The sequence below is a fragment of the Ictalurus furcatus genome, chromosome 18 (assembly GCF_023375685.1).
Source record: "Ictalurus furcatus strain D&B chromosome 18, Billie_1.0, whole genome shotgun sequence".
Lineage (NCBI taxonomy): Eukaryota > Metazoa > Chordata > Actinopteri > Siluriformes > Ictaluridae > Ictalurus > Ictalurus furcatus.
The window spans coordinates 16,270,330-16,293,537 of NC_071272.1; the positions used below are offsets into that span (position 1 = coordinate 16,270,330).

The window sequence follows — 23,208 nt, forward strand, 5'->3', positions numbered from 1 at the left end:
CATTTTGGTGCTGGCCAACGTGTCTGGGAATATTAAAGTTTACCGGACAAACTAGACAAGTCTGGTCATCTCATTTTGGTGTTTATTTTGCACTGTAATGTTTTGGACTATGCATAGTATATGTGATTGTGGCATAGGGGGCGTGGCCGAGAGTCAGCTGTGGATGGAGAGGAGGTGGGTCGACTCGGCAGGTAATGTGTGATTCTCACCTATGTTGGATTAACCCAAGTTTAATTGTGTGTGTCTGATGGTGCTTTCAGTGTCTACTGTAACGAGCGAGCAAGCGAGAGCGAGACGACCAGCACAAAGACATGTGTGCGCACACGTGTGTGGTTGAATGAAAAGCGAAAGTAGAAATGGAGAATAAAAAGGCCTTTTGAGTTGTCCTCAGCCTACCTTCCGCCTCCTCATTCCCGACCCAACCCAGACGTGTTACAGTGATGTAATAGTAACAATCAAGTGAAATGAAAGATAAAAGTTTATTTATTACATTTTCTTTTCCACACTAATTAAAATAACAAATGTCAGTCGTGGAATTAGCGTCTAATAAAATTGACACTCAAAACAACAACAGGCCCAGCAAAGCGTTAAACTGCAGTTTGCCACATACATTTTTGTTTACAAAGAAATATTAAAATACCGAAAATCGTAATTTCCCACGCTAATTTGTTTCCCTTTATTTTTTTATGTCTATTTTCTGCGATTTTTTTCATGGCAAAGAAGCGCTCTGCTGCCGAAGTGGAATTGAATGTGTCCACTGTTTCTCTTCAGCTTGAGACACATCAGCACATCAGCCTGGTGACCTTCTCCTCCTGAAGGTGGCTACACAAGGCTGTTTTAATGCGAGTAAATCAGAGTAAACGTTACAGCAGAAACATGTGGGGAAAAAGTATTTGCGCAGACAGAGAACTTATTTAGGTATGAAACCATGAACATACTTTGTCTAATGTCTGCTTTGTGTTAATATTTTTACTGGACGTTGTGTCGGACAGTTTTTGATTTTATTGGACATTTAAAAAAAAAAAATTATTTTGAATGGTCTAAAACCAATAATGGAAACGCTCTCTCTAAGTATTTGCTACTTAAAATTCCAATTCTAGCAATAGTTCATTTACGCTAAAACTGTTACTACACTTACTACAAGCTGTCAGTCAGTCTGTGTGTTGACATGGCAACACAATTCTTTGGGAACAATATATGTTGACTGGGCAAAAATAAACAAAAGATTTGGCCTCATTGTGTCTGAAATGTCATTTACTCTATGTATTAATTTCTTGTTTATAGAAATTCTGTTTAAAACCAAGATCACACTCGCAGCCATGCTGTTGTACTGAATTTCAACACAGCACTGATTACCCACTGCACTAATCTGAGGCTGATATTCAGTACAACACTCCTGCTTGTGCAATATTGCTTAAATATATCTTGTGTGTCATCCTGTTTTTGCTTCACGTTGAAGTTGATGATAGAGACTCGATTCACTGATTCCAGGCACTTTGATTTGAGATCTGTGAGCCAACTCTAAAGCTTTGAAGTCGATTCCATACACCGAAAATGATTCGTCTTGTGCCTACACTGCCAACAATATGACTGGAGTGTTTCAGTTAGTGAGACAGCCAAGGGGTATTAATTTTGCCTTATTTTGAGTTCATATGGTGGAGCTGAACAAATCAGTGCTTGAAATGCAATACCAGTAAAAGCTAGTTTGTCTCATAAATATTAGTGACCTGGGGAGGAAACTGGAGGACCTGGAGGAAACCCCCAAAGCACGGGGAGAACACACAAACTCCGTGCACACAGGTTGGAGGCGGGATTCCAACCCCCAACCCCCGGTTAGCAAATGTGCTAACCACTAAGCCATTGTGCTCTCTCTAAATAATCAACTAATAAAATGCAATAAAAAGATTAGCAAAATATTACTTGCGGCCCCAGTGACAAAAACAGCTTTCTTGCTTCTTATTTGCCTTCTTTTCCTCGAAGTCATGTGTCAGTCGGCCACTGAATTCTTCTTAAACTAATGCTATAATTATAATACTATACTGTAACAAACAACTAGACAAAACCTGCCATTCCAGAATATTCCAGATAATGCCTTATAGATGTTCCTTACTGTCAAGAATAAAGAATAGCAAATACTGGTCTTGACCTCTTCCTATAAAGAACTTTGCTTATGTCTGTAATTTCAGTTTTTTAGGGAGTGGGTGGTTTCCTTTTTCACCCTTCAGCACATTGCTGACTGTTCTGTTTATGCGACAAGAAAGAGGAATGATTGTGATAACAGACTGAAAGCCCACGCAGTCACAAAAAAGACAAGAGGCGGTGATTGGATATGGGGTGATGAGATGTTTGTCCAGATTTCTGTTCTTTGCATGTAGTCAATTAGGCAGTGGCACAGCAATTTAAATCATATTTACTTTCCCCTAACCACCATTCAGCATGTAATATCAGGTATGAGTAATCCCAGACTGAATGGAAAGAAGCAGAGAGCAGAGCTGCCTTTCAGAGCGATGACTAAACACTTGAGAGAAAGGCTCCATGGAGGTTCACAACGCAGTAGCTCAATAGAAAGGCGATGACGTGTCTCCTTTAATGCCGCCATGCTGCTCTCAGTGTATCCCAGAGGGCAATTTTTTACTTAAACAAATGTTCTGGCTTTCATCTAGCCACTGGTTTTTTACAGAGTATAGGGCTGGGTGCTAAGGCTGGGTGATGAGACTGACAAATCACCAGTGCTTATCTAGGATGGGTGAAAATCACTTGTGTTGGGAAGGTGGGAATACAGGGAAAATATTTTTTGTTATTTGTTGTTTATATGGGTCATGTGGGTGAGTCCATGATGGATATGTGACTTGTGGAATATTCCAAATATTTTGTCGAATTGCGTGTTCAGGTAACAGGGTTAAGGGAATATTGTGAGACACAAATTTAAGTATGAGATGTTAAATGGATTCACCCATTAATGCAAAATTAGATTTTTGAAGTATTTTAATGATTATATTTGTATAGAGGATATAGAGATGGATGCAAGTGCAGCTAAGAGCTTTCATAAAGAGAGAAGGGCAGACAAATCCAAATCGTAAAGGACAAACGTGGTCAAAAATTGTCAGGCAAACAGGATAAACGAGGTGAAACGAGAACCAGTAATCAGGAGGATGAAAACAGGATCAAAAACCATGACACAAGAACAATAAACAAGGCTTGGTAACGCACTGGAGGCAAACCACAGAAACGATACTTCACTCTGAACAAAAACACACGAAGGGTTTAAATACTAAACATAATCAAGTGTAAAACATAAACAGCTGAGACCAATAACATAACAGGGGTGGAGACAGGACAGAACCCAAAACAAAAACACGTGTAACAGAAAACAAAGTCAATGTCAAAAACCCGGAAGTGCGTGCTGTTGCGGTCCGGGCTGCTGAGCGCGAGTGGATATCTCTAACAATATTTCATGCTAAAGTGCAGTTTTAGTGCACTGGGGCTGGCAGAAATGATGTAGAAACTGCTATAGGTGGCTTCTCTGAAATATTCATATAGTTTGTTGTGAAGGACACTTTAGCCATGTTTAAAATGCTAAATATTCAAGTCATTAAAATATTTTATTTTTACCTACATATTTATAAATGTGATATCGATGCGACACTCCAATCGTGGAATCACCTCATGGTGTTAATAAATATTACAAATAAGTGAACACAGCAGCTTACTGAGCCTAATTTGAGAGAAAAACAAATGATGCAAATCTCAAAATAGAGAAGCATTATTTTTAATAACTCTGTGAATTACTTTTTGGAATTTATGCTTCTTGGAAAGATGATGCTCTGTAGAAAAATCTCGCATAGAAAATGCTCTGCTTTCCAAGTGCTGCTGAATTCCCTGCACTCCCAGATGGAGGGTCTCTTAAGTAGGGCTAGGGTATCAATATCACATTTATTTTCAGTGTTTGAAAAAAAAAAATTAAGCAGCTGTTTAGCTTTCAAAGTTTTGCAGTAGATCTTTGAAATTGTGAAATGTTAGAATGTTAGATTCCTCCCCCCACCTACTTTTTCCAGTGTGAATTTTACTTGCTGGCAGTTTGTTAGCAAAATTGTACATCGTGGTACGTAGGACACCTGACCAATCACACCCACATGTGCTTGTTGAACATCCCATTATAGATTTGGAGCCCAGGTTGCTTTTACTGTAACCTCCACTTCTCTCTTTTTCCACTAGATTTGGGAGATTTGTCCATTCAGCCATAAGAGCATTAGAGCAGGCGAGGAGGCCTGGGGTGCAGGCGACGTTCCAATTCATCCTAAAGGTGTTCAGTGAGGTTGAGGTCAGGGCTCTGTGCAGGCCACTCGAGATCTTCCACTCCAAACTTGACCATGTCTTTATGGAGCTCGCTTTGTGCACAGGGGCATTGTCATGCTGGAAGAGGTTTGGACCTCTTGGTTCCAGTGAAGGGGAAATCTTAATGCTGTAGCATACAAAGACACATATTCTAGACAGTGGAGTGCTTGTTTGAGGAAGATTCACATGGGTGTGATGGTCTGGTGTCCACATACTATACTATTGACCATATATTGCAATTTGTATATCGTAGAAACATTTTCAAGTATTATGATATATTTTTGTCATATTGCCCCCCTGTACTCTTAAGGGCCTGAACCAAAAGGTTTAACAGATATAAAAGCGGGCCTATAGGGATTGCAATTGAACAGGGTGCAGACATGGGTAGAATACCAGGTGTGCAACATTTTGACACATGGGAGGCATTGTGCTTGGTAATCCCAAACAAGAAAATATTGTGATAATTATTTTCCACAGCGCATGTATCTGAAATAGTGTGCCATGTACCTGCAATAACTCTTCTCATGGCTTCTGATTTAATGTGCTCTAATAAGAGACACTGCCTCTTGTATTAGTTTGCGCTCTCTGATTAATCCGTCATGACACCAGGCCTTCCGTTCAGCTCTCTGTGTGTGTGTGTGTGTGTGTGGGTGTGGGGGTGGGGGTGGGTGGGTGGGTGGGTGGGAGAGAGAGAGAGACTGCAATGTGTTTGGCAGCATCAGCTCAGAATTCTGCCGCAATAAGACGCACTACTGCATTAATGTGCTAAAGCCTGCTTGAGGCACGGCCGGCTTACTCAAGCGGGAGACACAATTAGGCCAGACCTATCCATCAGCCAACAGCTCCACTCAATCAACGAGGAAGCTTTGCTGAATCATTTGTAAAAGTTTGTGAATGGCGTTGGAATTGGCCATACTGGAGCACTCCGGGTTCTGGTGCTATCTTGATGATGCGCTTTCACAACAAACCCCGGCAAGAGCAAACGGACATCACGCCTCCCCTCCCCCTGCGTGGATGACGAGCTGCATTTGGATAGAGTGTGGGTGCTTTTTTTTTTTTTTTTTTTTTTTTTTTTAATGCCTCCTCCATTTCTCTGCCTGCCATTCTTTGATATGATTGCCCTGTCCGCCTTTGAGCGTGCTCATTGGCAGGAAGCAGATGAATGCTGTGTGGGCTTTAGGTTTTGTTCTTTTAAATTCATGAGGGATGGCCTTTTATTTAGGCTGTCAGTCACCTGCTGCTGTCTCGGTAATTAGACCATGTAGCACGCCAAGCGCTGGAGTAGGCATTTCTCTGTGATGCACGCATCGTGTGTTTATGGGCAGCTATGTATTTATGGACATCCTTTCAGACCATCAGAAAGTGCAAGTTTTTGTGAAGTATGAAAGCCGCAGTCCATTTTTAATTTTTATTTATTTATTTATTTAAAAAGGTCTGAGGCTTTGCTTTAATTAAGCCACAGTGCAGTCCACATCAGGTGTTGAAGCTATTGGTGCTGGAATGCTGAGTAACGTGATTGATTGATTCAGTTTGTCATGATACTTCCTGTTTGAGGTTTCTTGATGCCAGAGAAAGGGTTGTTCTCAGCGAAGGAAACTGAACACCTTATAATTTCATGTAATTTGCACACATTTGTGGTGTGAATACTTGCACTGTGAGCATCTTGTGCCAATCTGCATGGCTGAAAATGTTCTTGTACAGGAACACTTCCTAGTTTGCAGGTATTCCTGCATGATGATAAACCATGCATCAGAAACGCACTCTTCCCACCACTTAAGTGTTGGTTCCACAGGAAATTAATAACTAGTGCCCATCATTTTATAAACCTGCATGCACAGACGTGACGTGAAATTAATTACACAATCTATCCACAATTCAGAAGAAATTCTTCTGTGAAGGGAAACCTGAGATTATGAGCCCCTCCCCCAAAAGAGCTGAGTTTCCAAATGTGCAAAATTCCCTTTGATCCCAGAACCTCTGGCACGTGGAAACTGGCACTGTGGAACCCATTGGTCGCTGGTCCAGTATGGAAGTTTCTATTTTATTTATTTATTTTTAATTTATCCTTCTCTAAAAGTATTTCAACAGCAGTGATTTATTTATTTATTTATTTATTTTTGTATTTTTTTAATTTTTTGGAAAGGTGATCGTGATATTGCTATTATATTGTCATATTGTGCATTTGGTATGACGTCCAAATCCCAGTACCACCAAGCTGCCACTGCTGGGCCCTTGAGCAAGGCCCTTAACCGTCAACTGCTCAGTTGTATAAAATGAGATAAATGTAAGTTGCTCTGGATAAGGGTGTCTGGCAAATAAAAGTAAAAGCATTCATCTTATCCTCGGCACGATGGATCCGGAGCCTATCCTGGCAACACTGCATGAGGCGGAAATACACCCTAGATGAGCCACCAGCCTATTGCAGGGCACCATTTATACCCATATGTAGTTTAGAGTTTCAAATCAACTGACCGACGTATTTTTGCGGAACTGGAGAACATGGAGGAAACTCACACGGGCAAATGGGAACCTCCAAACAGACAGTAACTTGAGCTTGGGATCAAACTGGGGACCCTGGAGCTGTGAGGCAGCAACTCAATTTATTTAATATTGTTTAATGTCGTTCATACGACTGTTAGTTCCGGTCTACTAATTTGATTGATTGAGCGGTGTTCCATGAGCGCTTATATTTAGTATCGCAGCACTGGGACATTTCACTGTGTGTATCACTCCACTCATCCGTGTTCGCCATATAAAATTCCGCTAGTGTTCGCGACATCATCAGTGGACATAGCAAATGATACATTTCTTTTTATGAATATCAATTTTGATGTGAAATATGAAAGCTTGTCAGATGAAGATGAAAAGGGACACCAATTTCACCAGAAGCACTTTTTAACAGGAGCATAGAAATCGACGTGTGCTAGCTAGCCGACGGGCTGTAAAGCGAGTTTAGCTTCTTTGGGATCAATTTTAAACAAAACATTTGGCTATATTGTGTCCGAAATGTAAATTACTCGTTATAGATTTCTTGTCTATAGAACTGTTGAATCAATGAATCAAATAAATCAATGAATCAAATCATCAGCCAATACGACCTAATTAAACAAATGTCCGATCAAACAAAGAAACAACGATCATCCAAGCAATGATATGATGATGCAAACGCGTTTACTGTTCTCACTGTTTGTAAAACAAGAATTCAGTAGTCTTATCTGTTCCTTCTGGGTTTTTGTTTTCGAATATTGCCATGGAGAAACTCTATTTTCATCTGAATATGGCATGATTATAGTTTTGATATATAACATCACAGTATGTGATTGAGTCTTGGGTATTACACTGATGGTTTAAATGTGCTGCTGTGCTCAGATTGCATGGAAAAGTCTGGAAGGGAATGACTAATTGTTTTTTTTTTTTTTTTTTTTTCTCTCTCACTCTCTCTCTCTCCGGTTTCTCTCTGCTCTACTTTCATATTTTCCCTGTCTATCTTATGCTATCGCTCTGCCTTTGTGACACGTCTTTTCGACTCTGCTCATCTCTGTGTCTCTCTCCCCCTCCCTGTTCTCTCTCTCTCTCTCTCTCTCTCTCTCTCTCTCTCTCTCTCTCTCTCTGGCAGGCTGCTCCTGCAGTGAGTCAGTATCATGGAGGCAGGCAGCGGGGCTGCTGCAGTGGTGGGGAGTACAGCACTAGGACTGTTCACGGCTACAGGAAGTCATGACATCTCTGACAGGTAAGACTTGCACGTCTTATTCCCATGCTGCTTCGCCAGCCTCACAAGGGTCATTCTCACCTTTATGAGGATGCTGCTAGGAGGCAGTTGGACAAGCTGTGCGTGCGTGTGTGCGCGTGTGCATGAACATGTGCTCTGCTGCGTGTGATCTCTGACTCCTCTGATCTTCCATTTATGAAGATATTTTAAGAGTATAAGAATATAAGATTGCGTTTGAGCTTTGTGGTTTAACGGTGGTGATGTGAGTGTGTCTCCGTGTGCACGAGCACATTTCTGGCACGGTACTGTATATCCGATCCCTCTCCCGAGGTTTGTGGAGAGATGTCAGAAGTGTTGGCGTGTGGACGCACATCTCATGCGGACGTGGCTTGCTCTCATTGATTTTTCCACGACTGTACAGCATTGTCGGGCTGGTCAGGAATGATTATTGGTCAAAGCCTTGTTCAGTGACTTTATTAATCAGCTACGAGTGATGTCACTACTCAGAGCTTTCTCTTTATGTAATGTTGCATCACATTACATTACAATTACCACCATCATATTTTGTATGCAATACAGCTTAGGTAATTACTCGTAACATGCACTGACTGTATTGCAATGCTGGTGCACTCCCACCCACTCCCAGTGGCAGACATCTGAAGCCCAAGCTCCGAGTGCAAGTCACATGACCAAGAGAGTGCTCACGAGTGCCTGCGCCGTGCTTTGCAGTGTTGAACTCTCTCCCGGACCCCTTTCTGAGACTCGGCGTTAAATCCCTTTCACAGGATCGCCTCCTTGCCACCAGTTTCGGGCCGGAGGGGCAGGGATTGTCTCCGTTTAAGGGATTATTGTTCCGGCCACTTTTTTAGCACTCTGCCTCGTTCGAAACGGGGTTGCCATGGCAGCCACGGCTTAGCATACATTAGATATTAGCACAACATTACAGAGGTAAAATAAAAGGGTGCTTTCTTTTCATCCTGTGAACGAGCCAGCTTCAGAATTTCCTCAGGAATCCTCAATATGCCTCCTGCATGCTTGGGAAAGGGCAATGTAACAGTTTTCAGGCCTGTAGTGCAGTGCTGTGACCCAAAGCAATGCCAGGAGGCCTCTTTAAAAGCTGGTCTCCTGCCAGTGCGCTCAGTGTGCATCTTAACACGCAAGGCTCCAGAGCCTGGCTCTGACTCTGGGCAACTCTCAGACGATGAAGGAAGCTTCGAAAATGCAGGAGTTACGTGGTTTATGACATAAAGCTACAGCAATCTGTGAAGAGCATACTAATGCACCTCGCTGCCAGAAGAGCATACTGTAATTTACAGATTATAAGACCTTTTTTTTTTTTTTTTTTTCTTCTTTTTCTTTTCTCTCCTCCCCCCACCCTCTGGCAGGTGCTGCAGTATATCCAGGGAAACCTATGCTTGCATTTTGCATTAGCGAAAATGTAATATGCCACTGTTTGATTCTTTACTGTAATCATGCTACTCCAACATTCACAACAGTGTTATGCTAATGTAATGTGTACACTCTCTCTCTCTATCATAACAGTTTATTATAATTAATTCAAATAAATGTAATCTTATCGCACTACTTTATCTCTGTGTATGATTTAAAGCAGGCAGAATTCTAGATCTAACAACCCGTATATATAAAAAAAAAACTAACGAAAATGAACAGTCAAATTATCCTTTCAAATTTTGTGCTGCAAACATCGACAGCTTTAACTTGTCAATGCTGCCAAGTGACCACGGTGTAAGCGGGATAATCCACGGCTAGGTGTGCGTTACACAATTTATAGCCATCTGTTAATCCCTTACATATAACAAACAATTCTGAATTGAAAAAAGGAATAACAGATGAATAATGCAAATATTTATAGAATATATTACTGAATAGCCAGCTACTGTACTCGCCGTTGCTATGGTAACTTAGATGGCTCCTGTTGTTCTATCATGATCTACTTTTTTGGTGCTGTATGTTCTAAACAGGATGCCAGTCAATCGCAGCGCACCGTTGACACACTCATTCACACTTAACTTATCCTAGACAGTCTATCTACTGGTGTTTTTGGGAGGAAATCGGAGAATCTGAAGGAGAACCAGGTGGGCATGGGGTGAACATGTGATGCTCTGCACAGAAAGTAACCCGAACCAGGGACTTTCTGAGGCTGGATACTGTAACACCATTTTGTGCACATGTATGTTTTTTTTTTTTTTTTAAACTCACCTACAGAAAAGGTTTTACTTACCTAGAGTAAAGGTTTAAAAAGTACCAGCAATACCCGGAGCAATTTTTTATTTTTATTTTTTTTTAAAGAAAAGTGTATCATGATGCAAGTTATAGTCTCACGTGCTCATATTTCCCCCACCCAAGTGAGAATTTTGGGCAGTATATATTAGGTGAACTATTATCTGGAAAATCGCCTAACCACTTTTGGTTTGGTTTCTACTTCTCAAAAATATAAAGGACTGAAACACCCTTGAGGGCTGTTACTTGAAAAGATTGGCTCATCCAAAACCCCTTAATCATGCAGGCAGATTCCAGTCTCCATTTTTTTTTACTGTCAGTCTCATTTTTCTCTGTTGCCGCCGGTGGAAAATGGCTTGTTAGACCAGTTGTTTCAGTTTCGCACGGCTTAAATCTCTGATGCTTAAATGATTGCAGGTTAAGCATAGCTGTTAAAACATACAATTTTCACAAATGCCTGATGGTTATGGCTTGGAGTGAGGTGATTTGAAAATCGTTATGCGGTCAGGATTTTTAGATGCACTTTGGCTGTGACATCAGGTTGTGCCGAGTGTCCTCAGGTAACCTCGGAAAACAACTGAATTCTCTGTGTGTGTGATCAAAATGAAAGCCTTGTTGGTGGTGGTGGTTTTTGTTTTGTTTTGTTTTGTTTTTTCTTTTTCTCTTTTAAGTCTCTTATGCTTAAAACCTTTTGAGCATCAGTGAGTTAGAAGAAAGTTTCCCTGTGTGTGGCCTGGCAGGGCTCTCAGAATTTCATTTCCTCTCGATCACCCTACAGTTTGGAGCTGGACTCTGACCAGCAGGAGAGCACGACTCTGAAGGTCTCATATCTCCAGTGTGTGCTTTGAACAAGCGCCTTGCGGTAGTTTTGATGACTAGTCTATCGCCATTGTCTATTACTGAAACAAACCTAAAGTTGGGGAGGTGGTTTGAATTGGAAAACGGGCGTTGCAGGTGAAAAGCAGCGTACAGTAATAGCCCCACTTTTCTCAGGCACTGGAGGAGCGAACACATCGAGATTGCTGCTCAATCAGCCGTGCTCTGTACTATCAGATTGCGGTTGTTTCAGTGAAATTGCCTTGATGCAGTGTGTGTGTGTGTGTGTGTGTGTGTGTGTGTGTGTGTGTGTGCCAGACGGAGGCTACTGGACCAGTGCAGGTTGCCAGTCTTCTGCAGGGCCAAATTCGGTGCCAGCATGCAGGATTATGGAGTATGCTAGTCGGATAAAGTGCTTTAGTTCTTATTGCACGGCTTTCTTTACCAGTCTCTGTTTTATACTCTCTCACTGTATAGTTAAAGTACATGGAACTGCTGAGCCTCAGTAAAGCAGACACATGATTTATGAAGCGTCACCGTGACCTTTATGAAATACTCTGACATAGCGATGTCTTTTTGGAAGACTGTGGAGGATTTTAGTGGCATAATCCTACCCACATTTCTAATCTTACATTATGTTTTACTGTAACATAATTAGTCTTGTACTGTATTTATCATGTGAGCATGATTTTCCATTTTACCTTTAAGGCAGATTGAATTTGCACCCAGATACATCTTGCCAATGTGACAGTTAACCTGTCACTAGAGTTTCCCCCAAGTCTCTCCTATTTTGGTCACCTGCCAATTCCTACTTACCCACCAGCTCTCCCCGATCACTTAATAACTATCAACTGGGGAGGGTGAAGGCTAATATTAACGTTCACACATGTTACGATTTCATTGCTTCAAGTCGCCAGTCACTGTATATGAAGCCACCAGTAGGTGTTGGTGCAACTAGCATCCCACTTTTGACAAAAAATCTGTTTTCTTGACGCTAAAATGAAACATTCTGGAGGGAGAGCGTTTGTATATAAAGTTCATCAGTTTATATGTATCATATCCTACGAGATGAAGGAGAAGCTGTGTGTGCTCTTTGCCATTGCTGCCGTCTGCCTCCGGCGAAAGCACAAGCACCAGTTAGCTTAGTTTAGCTTATGGCCTTCTTGGCCACAGCCTCCATGTTTCCATGGGTGAAGTGACCGGCTTGGCGTTGGTAATTTCCGGCGCTGGAGCCACACGCGTCGACCTCAGATTCTCAGTCCTTCTCCTAGCGAGCACGGGAGGCTACTCAACACTTGTGCGCTACTGTCACTCCCATTGGTAGTCGCTGCACCAAGTAGCTCCATATTTGCATAAAGTTAAACCTTTTTCAACTTCGTTGCCGGACACACCCACATCTAATCGCCAGCAGAGGCTGTCTCTCATGTTTCCGCGAGTTGCCAGCTATCTTTGATAACAAATGGTCTCCGGTCGCTTTGTCGCTGCATGCGTGAACGTAGCTTAACCATTGCTTCTTGTGAGATGCATGAAGCCAGACAGTCACATCTTTTCAAACTGCTGCTCATGCTGCGTCACGGGGAAGTGTAGCACATGCTGAGGAAAGTGCTATCTACCCTCTTCCACATGCATGAGCTCACTGACTCCCTGCAATTGTCTAGTGTCACTGTGATTGACTGTGTCCTTGTCAGGATTCCAAGCTTTGTTCTCTGGACGATTGGGAACTCGCACTCTCTGGAAGATAGAAACTACCGAGTTTTTACTGCTAGGTTTAACTGCCCATTAAAGTAGATCACTCAAGGATGGTTAGGTTGCTAACAAACTGTTGCTTTTAATCACAAATGCTAAGACATATGATCGCTAGCTTGCTTGTGAACTTTTAGACAAGATATAATACCACAACTATATAGCAAGTCAGCGTACTGTCTTTAAGTAGCCAGACATTAGCTCACTTTTTAGGAAACTAGGCTGCAGTAAATATAAAGGCTTGAATTGATTATTATATTATTAAGTTGGCTAATCAGATTTAACTTGGCGAGTGATATTTTCAACTAGGTGCAACCTGATTAAGCATAATTGACTGCAGTATAATTGACTGAGCTGAGCTAGAGATGGCTATCATTAGATAATTAATTTAATTAACTCTCATGCATTAATTAAATCATATTTTACTGTCAATTTAGAGTTGAATTGTGATTACGTTTGGCATTTAAACGATCCACACAATTTTTTGATGATTAAAGGACCAGTATTATTTTGTCAAATATTTCTCGGTGAAGGAATGAAGGTGTGAATTAAGAAGAGTGTTTAATGCATAAATTTCTTTATTTGACACCAGTCCATCATGGAGCATCCATTATTTAAACCTTCGATTTAGGGTAGAGGAAGTAGCCACGATAGGGATGTAAACCAAATATGAGTACTTTATTTGGATTTAATAGATGATGTCCATCCATCCATTTTCTGTACTGCTTATCTTACACAGGGTCACGGGAAGCCTGGAGCACAAGGCGGGAGACACCCTGGACGGGGTGCCAACCGATCACGGAGCACAATCGCTCTCGCACTCATTCACACACTACAGACAATTTTTGAGATGCCAATCAAAATGTCAACACATGCCTTTGGACTGGGTAGGAAAACGGAGTACCCGGAGGAAGCCCCTGAGGGGATATGCAACATCGGGAATGTTGGAGAACTCAAACCCCCAACCACGGAGGTGTGAGGCAAACATGCTAACCACGAAGCCACCGTGTCCCCCAACAGACATTGTGTTCTACGTAGATGGGGAAAAGATGTGAATAGGAGGCGCGCTATTTAAAGAGCTTGCCAGAAATTCAGAAAGCATCTAGTCGAGGCTAAGCCATACAAGCAAGAGGTTTTTACTTTCATGTTGTTGCAAACAAGCGCTTGGAGATGAAAAACAAAGGCCACATTGCATGATTCATGTACAGAGTTTACTTATGACGTATGCTCACATTGCTGGCATTTCTACCTCTGATGCATTTTCCCCATGTTTCTGGGGGCATGGTGATGGGGTTCATATTTAATTTATTTTTTAATTTTTTTTATTTTTTACTTCCAGTTTAGGCCACACCCTCTTTGTGCTTTGATCCAAATACAGACTATTTGGAGCACTGAACAGATATAGTAACAAATAGCAGCATTGCATTACACCTCTACCACACGAACACTGGGAGAGCATGTGACACTCCACACAGTAACAGTAACTCTGGATCAGGAACAAACCCAGGACTCTGGCGGCAGCAACGTTACCCGTCGAAAACCTCTCAAAAAAAAAAAAATCACATTTTTTTGCAACATTGTTTCAGTGGATTGCAGGCCTACACTTCATCTCCTCTGCCTTGCCTTGTGTTGGTGGTTATCCTTTCAGCCTATGGCTGATGAATCATTGAGTGCGTTCACTGTTGGACTAATTTTGTGGTTCATTAAGCTGGAAGTGTTGAATAAGGGAAGTCTTTAGTGCTTCTGCATCACTGCCATGGCTCCGTCTTTTGTAAATGTGCCAGACGTGATCATGTAACAGCATTAAGCCACACCTCTAGGTATCTACAGTCACTCACACGATTCATAGAATTGATGCAGCTCCACCGCTCGGGGATCAGTCAGAGGATTAGTAGCATGCTCTCTGGGCTCCTCCCCCCTGTGATCAGACATGCAACCGACACTGTTCGAGACCTGCATCGAAGATGACAGTTTGAGGTCAGCCACGTGTCTATACAGCCTGAGGTGTGGAGATATTGAGCGAGGTTTATATGTGCTAGTGAGAGCTGGCTGCAGACACAGGGTGGAGTGGAGGCCTACACGATGTAGGTTAGATCTCATCAGAAAGGAATTTGTCTTGGATACGAACGAACGTGTCCCACGTATCCAGGTTTCTGTTGCGTGTCTGCCGTCCTCGTTCTAACACCCTGCTTCTCATTTTATAATTTGTTCGTTTCTTCCACAAGGGCTTGTTGTGGAAACCGAATCTTTGTCAGAGATGAATGGGTTTTAGCTGCATGGAGCAAATAGAAACTGCTTGTTTTTTTGTCTTTTTTTTTTTTTTTTTTCTTGTTGAGTTTGCTGAGGATGAGGTTTGCTCCACATTCCCTTATTTTGAGCAATTTACAGAACGGCGCTCATGTAGGTCACCATATTTGAAGCGTTTACCGAAACCTCATTACCTCAGTAAGAAGGAAGACTCATCGTTTGCTGTGTATTGCTTGGTTTAACTGTAGAAATGGTGTCATTGTATAAAATACACATATTGACCAAGTGCAGCCTGCAATGTACTGTTCCAAAATCCAGGCTGGTTTAATCCGCGAAGCACAGGTTTTTATGTAATTGGTTCCAGAGCGATTTTCTTCATTTTGGCTTGCACTGGAGAGGGAAATGAAGATATTGTGGGCACTACTGTGCGTTTCAGCTTTAGGCTTCCTCGTTTTGCTTATTCGCAAAGAAGCATGCTAGTTTTTCTCCCAGTATCCCTGTTCAGATGGTATCAGATAGCATTAATATGAATGAGTGCACCATGTAGAATTTATTGCGGAGGTTTTCCACTGTAGGAAGAAACTAGGATTGTTACGAATACTGATTTTAGTAGTTTAGTATCGCAATACTCTAGCACAACAATGGATGGAATCAACAATATTAGATTCTATGTGTGATTTTCTCATAATTATAGATCATATTTTGCAGTGTAGGGTAATTCCGTTCTTTACAGGCGCTACTCTGTGATCAACCATGCTGGCCGTTTTTGTTCTTTCCACCCATCCTGCATGCAGTACCTACCGTTTTATGACGCGCTCAGAGGTGGGCTGGTAACTTTAATCTCATCGTGTTCATGATTTTACAAGCAGATGTTCCCTTTTATGTTGGGAAAACATAGTTCACTGCTGTGACACACTGTATTTAGTCATCTGTATGCATGCAGGGATTGCTTTCTCAATCAAAATGAGGTTGGTTAAAAAAATTGTTGGTATGAAGCCCTACTTTTTATTTGCATAGCACACACTGTTATATAACTGGTAGTGATGTATAAATAAAGTTGTAATGCAGCAATGTGATACATTAGGCAAAATGTAAAAAAATTTTTTTAAAGTATGTGGACACATGACCATCAAAGCCTTGTCTGCTTGTTGAACATCTCATTCCAAAACTATGGCCTCCCTGTGCTCTTAGAACAGTCTGTATTCTTCTGGGAAAGCTTTTCATTAGGTTTTGGAGCGTGGCTGTGGGGATTTGCCACTTAAGCCACAAGAGCATTAGTGACGTCAGACACTGATGTTGGGTGAGAAGGCCTGGTGCACAGTCAGCGTTTCAGTTCATCGCAGAGGTGTTCATTGGGGTTGAGGTCCATGTTCTGTGCAGGTCACTCAAGTTCTCGCACATCAACGTTGGCACATGTCTTCATGGACATCGCTTTGTGCACAGGGGCATTGTCATGCTGGAACACTTTTGGGCCTCTAGACAATTGTGTGGGAAGGATCCATTCTGTGACAGCCACCTTAATACAAGAGGGTTTTTAAAAATTATTATTTATTTATTTATAAACTGTTTGAACCTTACTGTTTGAGACTAATCCCTTGTGAATAGGGCTTTTGACAATCCAGGTGGAAATAACATCACTGAGCAGCACCTGTAACTGTCTATAAAAAAACTAACCCCACCGGAGTAGGCATTATTATACTCTCAAATCTCATATCATTGTTTTGAGCAAGGTTACAGTTGATCATGTGTCTGTGTTCTGCTGTTCTTTTTGCCTCACGCTCAGCATGTGTAATAGCAAGTGCTGAAGCCATTATGAAAACCGTGTTGACGCTTGAGAGATTGAGAATAAGAATGAGAGAATTATTTGATTTAGGGGATTGCATGTATTCTCATGAAATAAGATCTTTTTTATTCCACACAGAAATGCACTGGTCAGCAATAGAGTGGAATAAAAGTCCCTGTGTGGTGCACAGATCAGGTAGTGACGGACATCTTCTGAGAAATAGTCTATTTTCTCCAGACTTTTAGTTATCCGTTCCAAGAGTTACACTTTAGCTAGTTTCGGTTTTCATTCCTTGCCATTTTTAGTTTAAATTTGATTTGATTCATCAAAAGTGAATGCAGTGCTTTATAACGATTTGCACACGCTCATGAGTAACGAGACTGATTATTCTCTTGTTTTTCTTTTCCTCTCGCTCTGCTTTCCCAGGGGACTGAGGCCTGGCCGCAACCTGGAAGCCGACGACATAGTGCCTGAGCTTGCCAGGAGTATTCACCCGCGGGAGAGGCCTGACTGGGAGGAAACCATTAGCGCTATGGTGAGATGCAAATTCCTCACACACACACACACACGCATCCACCCACACAGCGTACAAATTCACTCATCTTTAAGAGGATGCTGGTAAATTCTCAAGTGTAGTAATTACAGCTCGAATCCCCGCTTGCTGATAGTGTTTTACAATACTACCATCACACCCACATTCCTGTAGGAGGCTTTCATACTATTCTTATTGCTTTTACACTCATTACATTATATTGCATTGATTTCAGTTGGTTAAATGACATTGTAAATGAGTTATTACATTAGAGACATGGTGAGGAGTGATCTCTGTTTAGCTATAACAGACACTTAAAGAGCCTCTCTTGTCCAGAATTTGGGTCTGTACGTGTTATTTTGTTCCCCACGTTCATGTTTTGGATTCGTGTCCAATTTAACAACTCGACACACGCTTCCAGTGCGTTCTGTGCAGCTGGAACGGCACGGTCTCCATGGCAACCTCGCCAATAGCTGATGTTGTTTTGAGCACAGACAGATTGGGGGGACTATTCACAATGACCAGAGTATCACAAATACAACGGCACTCTTTTTGTGTCGGTGTGTTTATCCTATAATTTTAGTCACTGATTATAAATGTCATGGGTATCACCAGTACATTTCTAACACTGCACTAATTAACTACATCCAGTGCGTTTACATGGAGAACAATAATCCACTCTTAACCCGATTAAGAAACTACCATGTAAACAGCAATTTTTAATTACCTTAATCTAATTAAGGTCATACTCGAAGTAAGCAATAATCAAATTAAGACAGGTGGAGTACTCCTGTTTTAGTTGCATTATGGACGTGTATTACAGACATGTAAACACCTTAATCACATTATGAGCGTTGTGTGAGAGTTTTCACCGCATTTTGCGACAGGACACTTTCACACACAGAAGTTTTATGGCGAACAAGAGAGTTCGGCTGCGACCGAAACCGCATACTTCCCTACTATAGGCCTGTAGTGGGGAAAAATACATGTATCTCGGCTACTATATAGACGGTAAGTACGCGGTTTGGGATGCAGCCCACGGCTTCAAGCAGTTGTCTATTAGCACGTACAGCATGACAAATAATTAACTGCACTTAAAGCGTTCGTAAAAAAAAATTAAATAAAAACACCCCAAACTGTATACGGTACCATAACGAAAACGAACTGTATGTTGATACGTGAAATTCTGGAGGGACGTCGGACGGTGTGGCGCGGTGACGTAATGACGCGGGCTGTTAATCTAATTATGTTCTATAACATGTAAAACAGGAACGTAACAGGAGTATTCTAAAAGCGACTCGTGTAAACACCTTAATCACATTATTATCTTACTCAGAGTAAGGTCAATAATTAGATTACTGCTGTCCATGTAAACGTAGTCATTAATACATGTGGTAACTGATTGGACATACCTTTTCTTGTTAAATAATTCATTATGGTAGGTGTTGGAAATTACACGTCTCACTTAGGGACACATTGATAACGATACTGGTAATGGGTATCCATGTGATACTGTGCTCATTTATTCATACGCTTACACACAAACTATGGAAAGAGTACACACGGAGTAAAGCTGAAAAGTACTAAAGTAGCATTACTGTCATAAAAATTCACTTGCGTAAAGGTAGTGATCAAGAAGAGTCAATAAGATTTCTGGTGAAAAACTAAACTCGCTTATCAACAGTATGTAAAGAAAGGTAACATTAGGTAGCTGTTCGCATGGTTTCAGTAGCTTGTTAGATTTGTTAGCTAGCTGGATAGTTCATGTCATACATGTGTCTAGCTACATAGTTGGCAATCTAGCAAAGGTGCCCTTTATACGTTATCCTGAGCGTTACCTATAGGCTGTAGCAGCGTTTAGATATATTTAACACAACAAGCAATTGCTACTGAACATCGAAGTGACATCTTAAGTTCACAGAGCTTTCATACTATAAAACATTAAATGACGAGTGAACTAGTTTAGTTTACCTGTACATGTTTCCTCAGATTGGGTGTTGAGCTGTGAAACACCCATATCTCCTATCTATCTAGGTTTTGGCTAGCATTATTTGTAGATCATCGTCACATTTGTCTATCTATCTATCTATTTATTTATTTATTTATTTATTTATTTATTGGAGCATTGACAACTGACGATACTAGGGCTGCACAATTAATCGAATATCGATCTCGATTATGATTTTGACTGCCCACGATTACACGAACATGATCGACTGTGATATTGACATTTTAAAGTTCATCCTCCGCTCATAGAAAACCGCTGCATATCAGATCAAGTGCTTCCTAAACTTACAGCCAGTCACCATTGAGTGGCGCAGGGATGATGTCTTTTCGTACGCCGAAACCCGGAAACGAGTTAGCATTTTAGCGCTCGATCTGCCAGCTTCGCTTCGTGCTCCAGCGCTTTGCACGATGGGAAATCGTGACTCTAACATGTTGCTAAATGGGACTGCAGACGTTGTCAGGGACATTAAACGGCATCGCGCCGAACAGGAAAAAACTTATGCGGATAAACTGGTTCAGGTATGCTGTGCACAATTCCCCAAAAAAACATGGATGAAGATTCATCCACAGAGTGAATCTGTATTATGGAAAATGTTTTAAATCAAGTTTGGAGAAATTGTCGGAAGCTTGGTGACTGTGATGTTGAAGTCGAGCGACCATGGTGTAGTTCGTTTATAGCGTGCAGTTAGCTTTTTATTTCTGGCGATCGTATTTAGGCTTCAAACTTCATAAAAGTTGTGTTCCTCTGTGAAAATTATCTTGATGCACAAAAGTGTTAGTATTGTGAACTTTTGTTGATCTCACAGAATATTTTTTTTGCAATAATCCAAAAGCCTATGGGAAAATCCTATTGGGTTTTTGGCGAGGGAACCAGTGTGTTGATAACTTCTGGTGTCCGGTACAAAATGACATCATCCCTGCGCCACTCTATTGGGTGATTTTGCTGCGTCTCTCCTCCTGTAAACACTGTTATTGCCTTTTCTGCAGACACCTGAATTGTTTTCATTTGGTTGATGGAATTTTTATTTTTACTCATCCTATAATTTGGGTACAATTTTATTTATATTTTGCTTCTACGAGATGATGCACTTTAAGGATCAGTCTAATTTGATGCAAAGATTTGTACATTAGCAGGAATGTAGCACAACATGGAGGTGAAGGCAGCGGTCTGTTCATTTAAATGTGAAAGTGCAATAAAAATATGTTGTCCATAAAATCAATGAATAATTGTGATAAATAATCGGGATCTCAATATTGATCAAAATAATCGTGATTATCATTTTGGCCATAATCGTGCAGCCCTAAACTATACCTGATAAATTGGTACATGGATGCTTATCTGTCTCCTCTGTCTCAGACATTGCTGCTGCTGACTAAGCATCTGCCATCTGAAGTGTACTTTCTTGTCAGGGAATGGGTTCATTTTGATTGGCTCTCGAAATGTAATTATTTAAAATGTGCACATACGGTCTTTTAATTGGCTTACACTCTTCTGGGGTTATATGCATCAATATTCTTTAGTCTGTAACAGTGATCAGCAATAAATGTAGTGAAGTTGAATGAACTCAAGTTAAAGTAAAATGCATTGATTTAATTATACTCAAAAAAGTAAGCTTACAGTGAACCATGTACTCGAGTACTTTTGTGAGTACATGGTCTGTTACTTTGTACACCCCTGGTACTTTATTAAAAGCTCTTATACTACATGATACTATGTGATGTAAGCCAAGTGCATGATATCACGTTAATGAACACAATGACGAGAAATGCCAGCTCTGTTATTTCATGATTGTTCCTTGCTATATGGCTGATTTTATGAATGTGGTTACATCTACCTCTTCTTTCACTAGTCACTGAGTCATTAGCACATACAATGGGGGAAATGAGTATTGGACGGAAAAAAGTATTGTACATGCTAACTGAAATTTATTTAATACTTAGTGGAGAAGCCTTCGTTTGTAATGACCGCTTCAAGACACTTCCTGTATGAAGAAATTAATCAGCCGCAGTATTCAGGTGTGATTTTGGCCCGTTCTTCTACACATATCGTCTTTAAATCTTGTTCAATTGATTCAAATCAGGTGATTGACTGGGCCATTCTAACACCTTGATATTTTTTCTCTGAAACCAATTGAGAGTTTCCTTTGCTATATGCTTTGGATTGTTGTCCTGCTGGAAGGTCCACCCACGACTCATCTTCATCATCCTGGTGGATGGCAGCAGATCCTTCTCAGGAATCTCCCGGGAAAGGGCTCCATTCATCGTTCCTTCAATTATATGAAGTCTGCCAATACCATGTGATGAAAACAGCCCCAATAAGGTTGCGAAGATCTTGGGAGAGCTCTTTGTGTGACACCTTGGTAACAAAAAGCCTTTTTATAGACCATCAATTTACTAATCCAGCTGATATTAATTTGCACAGATAGGAGGTATAATCACCTCAGAATTTCAGCTGGTTCCTTGCCTTACCTTGCCTTGGAGAACTGCTTTTTCTTAGCATGTTCAATACTTTTTTTTCCCCTTCATATTCCACTTTATTACACAACTTTATTTATGAACTTTAATGTTGTGTATTCTTTATATTTCCAGATTTATTGAGTTAATACTGATGTCTGGTTAAAATTTCATGTGAATAGCCTCGTTGGAAATATATTTACTGAAAAAAATGTTATGCCCAATACTTAGTCTCCCCCCCCCACTATAAGTTAGCAATATAACTCTCAGCCAAAAGTCTAGCAGCTTATTGTTAGGCTTCTAAAATTAGCCACAGTCCTGAGTGCAAGATTATTGAGAAACTCTTACTCGGTAAACTTTTTTTGTTTTTTATTATTTCTCTTTTTATTAGTCATCTTGTAGACCAATTATGAAAATTACATTGTTGTCATTTTGTTGGCAGATAATTAACCTACTAGTTTACCGACTACTAGTTTACAAGGACTTCCAGTCCTCCTGGATTGACAGTTATTAGCTGCTGGAATGGGGACAAAATGAATTACCAGAGATTTTGTGTTTGAATGGTAAAAATAATTGAAAGTTTGAACACATCGGTTTATTTAAGTGACGTGAGACATAACTATCTGTGCAACTGTTCATGAGGGTTGCTCATGTGTGCATCAGGTAAACACTACAGCCCTGTTTGAAATCACTCCCTTGCATTTTACTGTGTAGTATATTGAATTGTGTAGAAAGGTCTAGTTACCTAAATCCTTGCTTACAAAAGTCTAGCTCAGCAACTAACATGATTGTGTGGTTATAACAGATAACATTTTAATGCATTACTATTAGTTTTTATGGCTATAAATGCAGCAATTTGAAGTGGTTGTATTTTCCAGTGGTGCTTTACATGGACCAGCGCCAGAGACTCTGAAATAGCGATATGCAGGTGACCGTTTTTTAGTCCCAATAAAGCACACTCCCACAGAATGTTTTTACCAATCCCGTCCGCACCTGCAGTTATTATTTTTGATTGCACCACAATGTTTAGTTGGTTCTGTTTTCCAAAATATAAACAGCACTAAGTAACATGTTCCATAACACTCCTGGTTGATTTAATACTAAGTAGGTTATGGTATTCGGATTTGCTATCCGTATTGATGAGTACCAAAAGCATGAACTTGTACGCGGCATATAAAATGGGTATCGATGCAGCCCTGGTTTTTATACAGTATGTGGTAGTCTTGTGGGGTGTTCCTGAAATGCAGTGGTTTAGTATCTACTAAAAGCTGTCCAAGGAAGGACAACCGCCTAACCGGTGACAGAGTCGGGGGCACCCAAGGCTCACTGATGTGCGTGGGG

The 23,208-nt window shown here is 40.9% G+C and overlaps 1 protein-coding gene across 3 annotated transcripts in view; it reads left to right on the forward strand.

Annotated features, from left to right (window-relative positions):
* Positions 1-23,208, forward strand: part of arhgap32b (Rho GTPase activating protein 32b) — a 124,719-nt gene that overhangs the window by 38,929 nt on the left and 62,582 nt on the right. For all 3 annotated transcript variants that reach the window (XM_053649552.1, XM_053649553.1, XM_053649554.1), the window contains exons 2-3: positions 7,952-8,065; positions 17,301-17,409. In XM_053649552.1, the coding sequence (XP_053505527.1) occupies positions 7,977-8,065; positions 17,301-17,409 (198 nt within the window). In that variant the 5' untranslated portion in view covers positions 7,952-7,976. The remainder of the gene's footprint in view (positions 1-7,951; positions 8,066-17,300; positions 17,410-23,208) is intronic.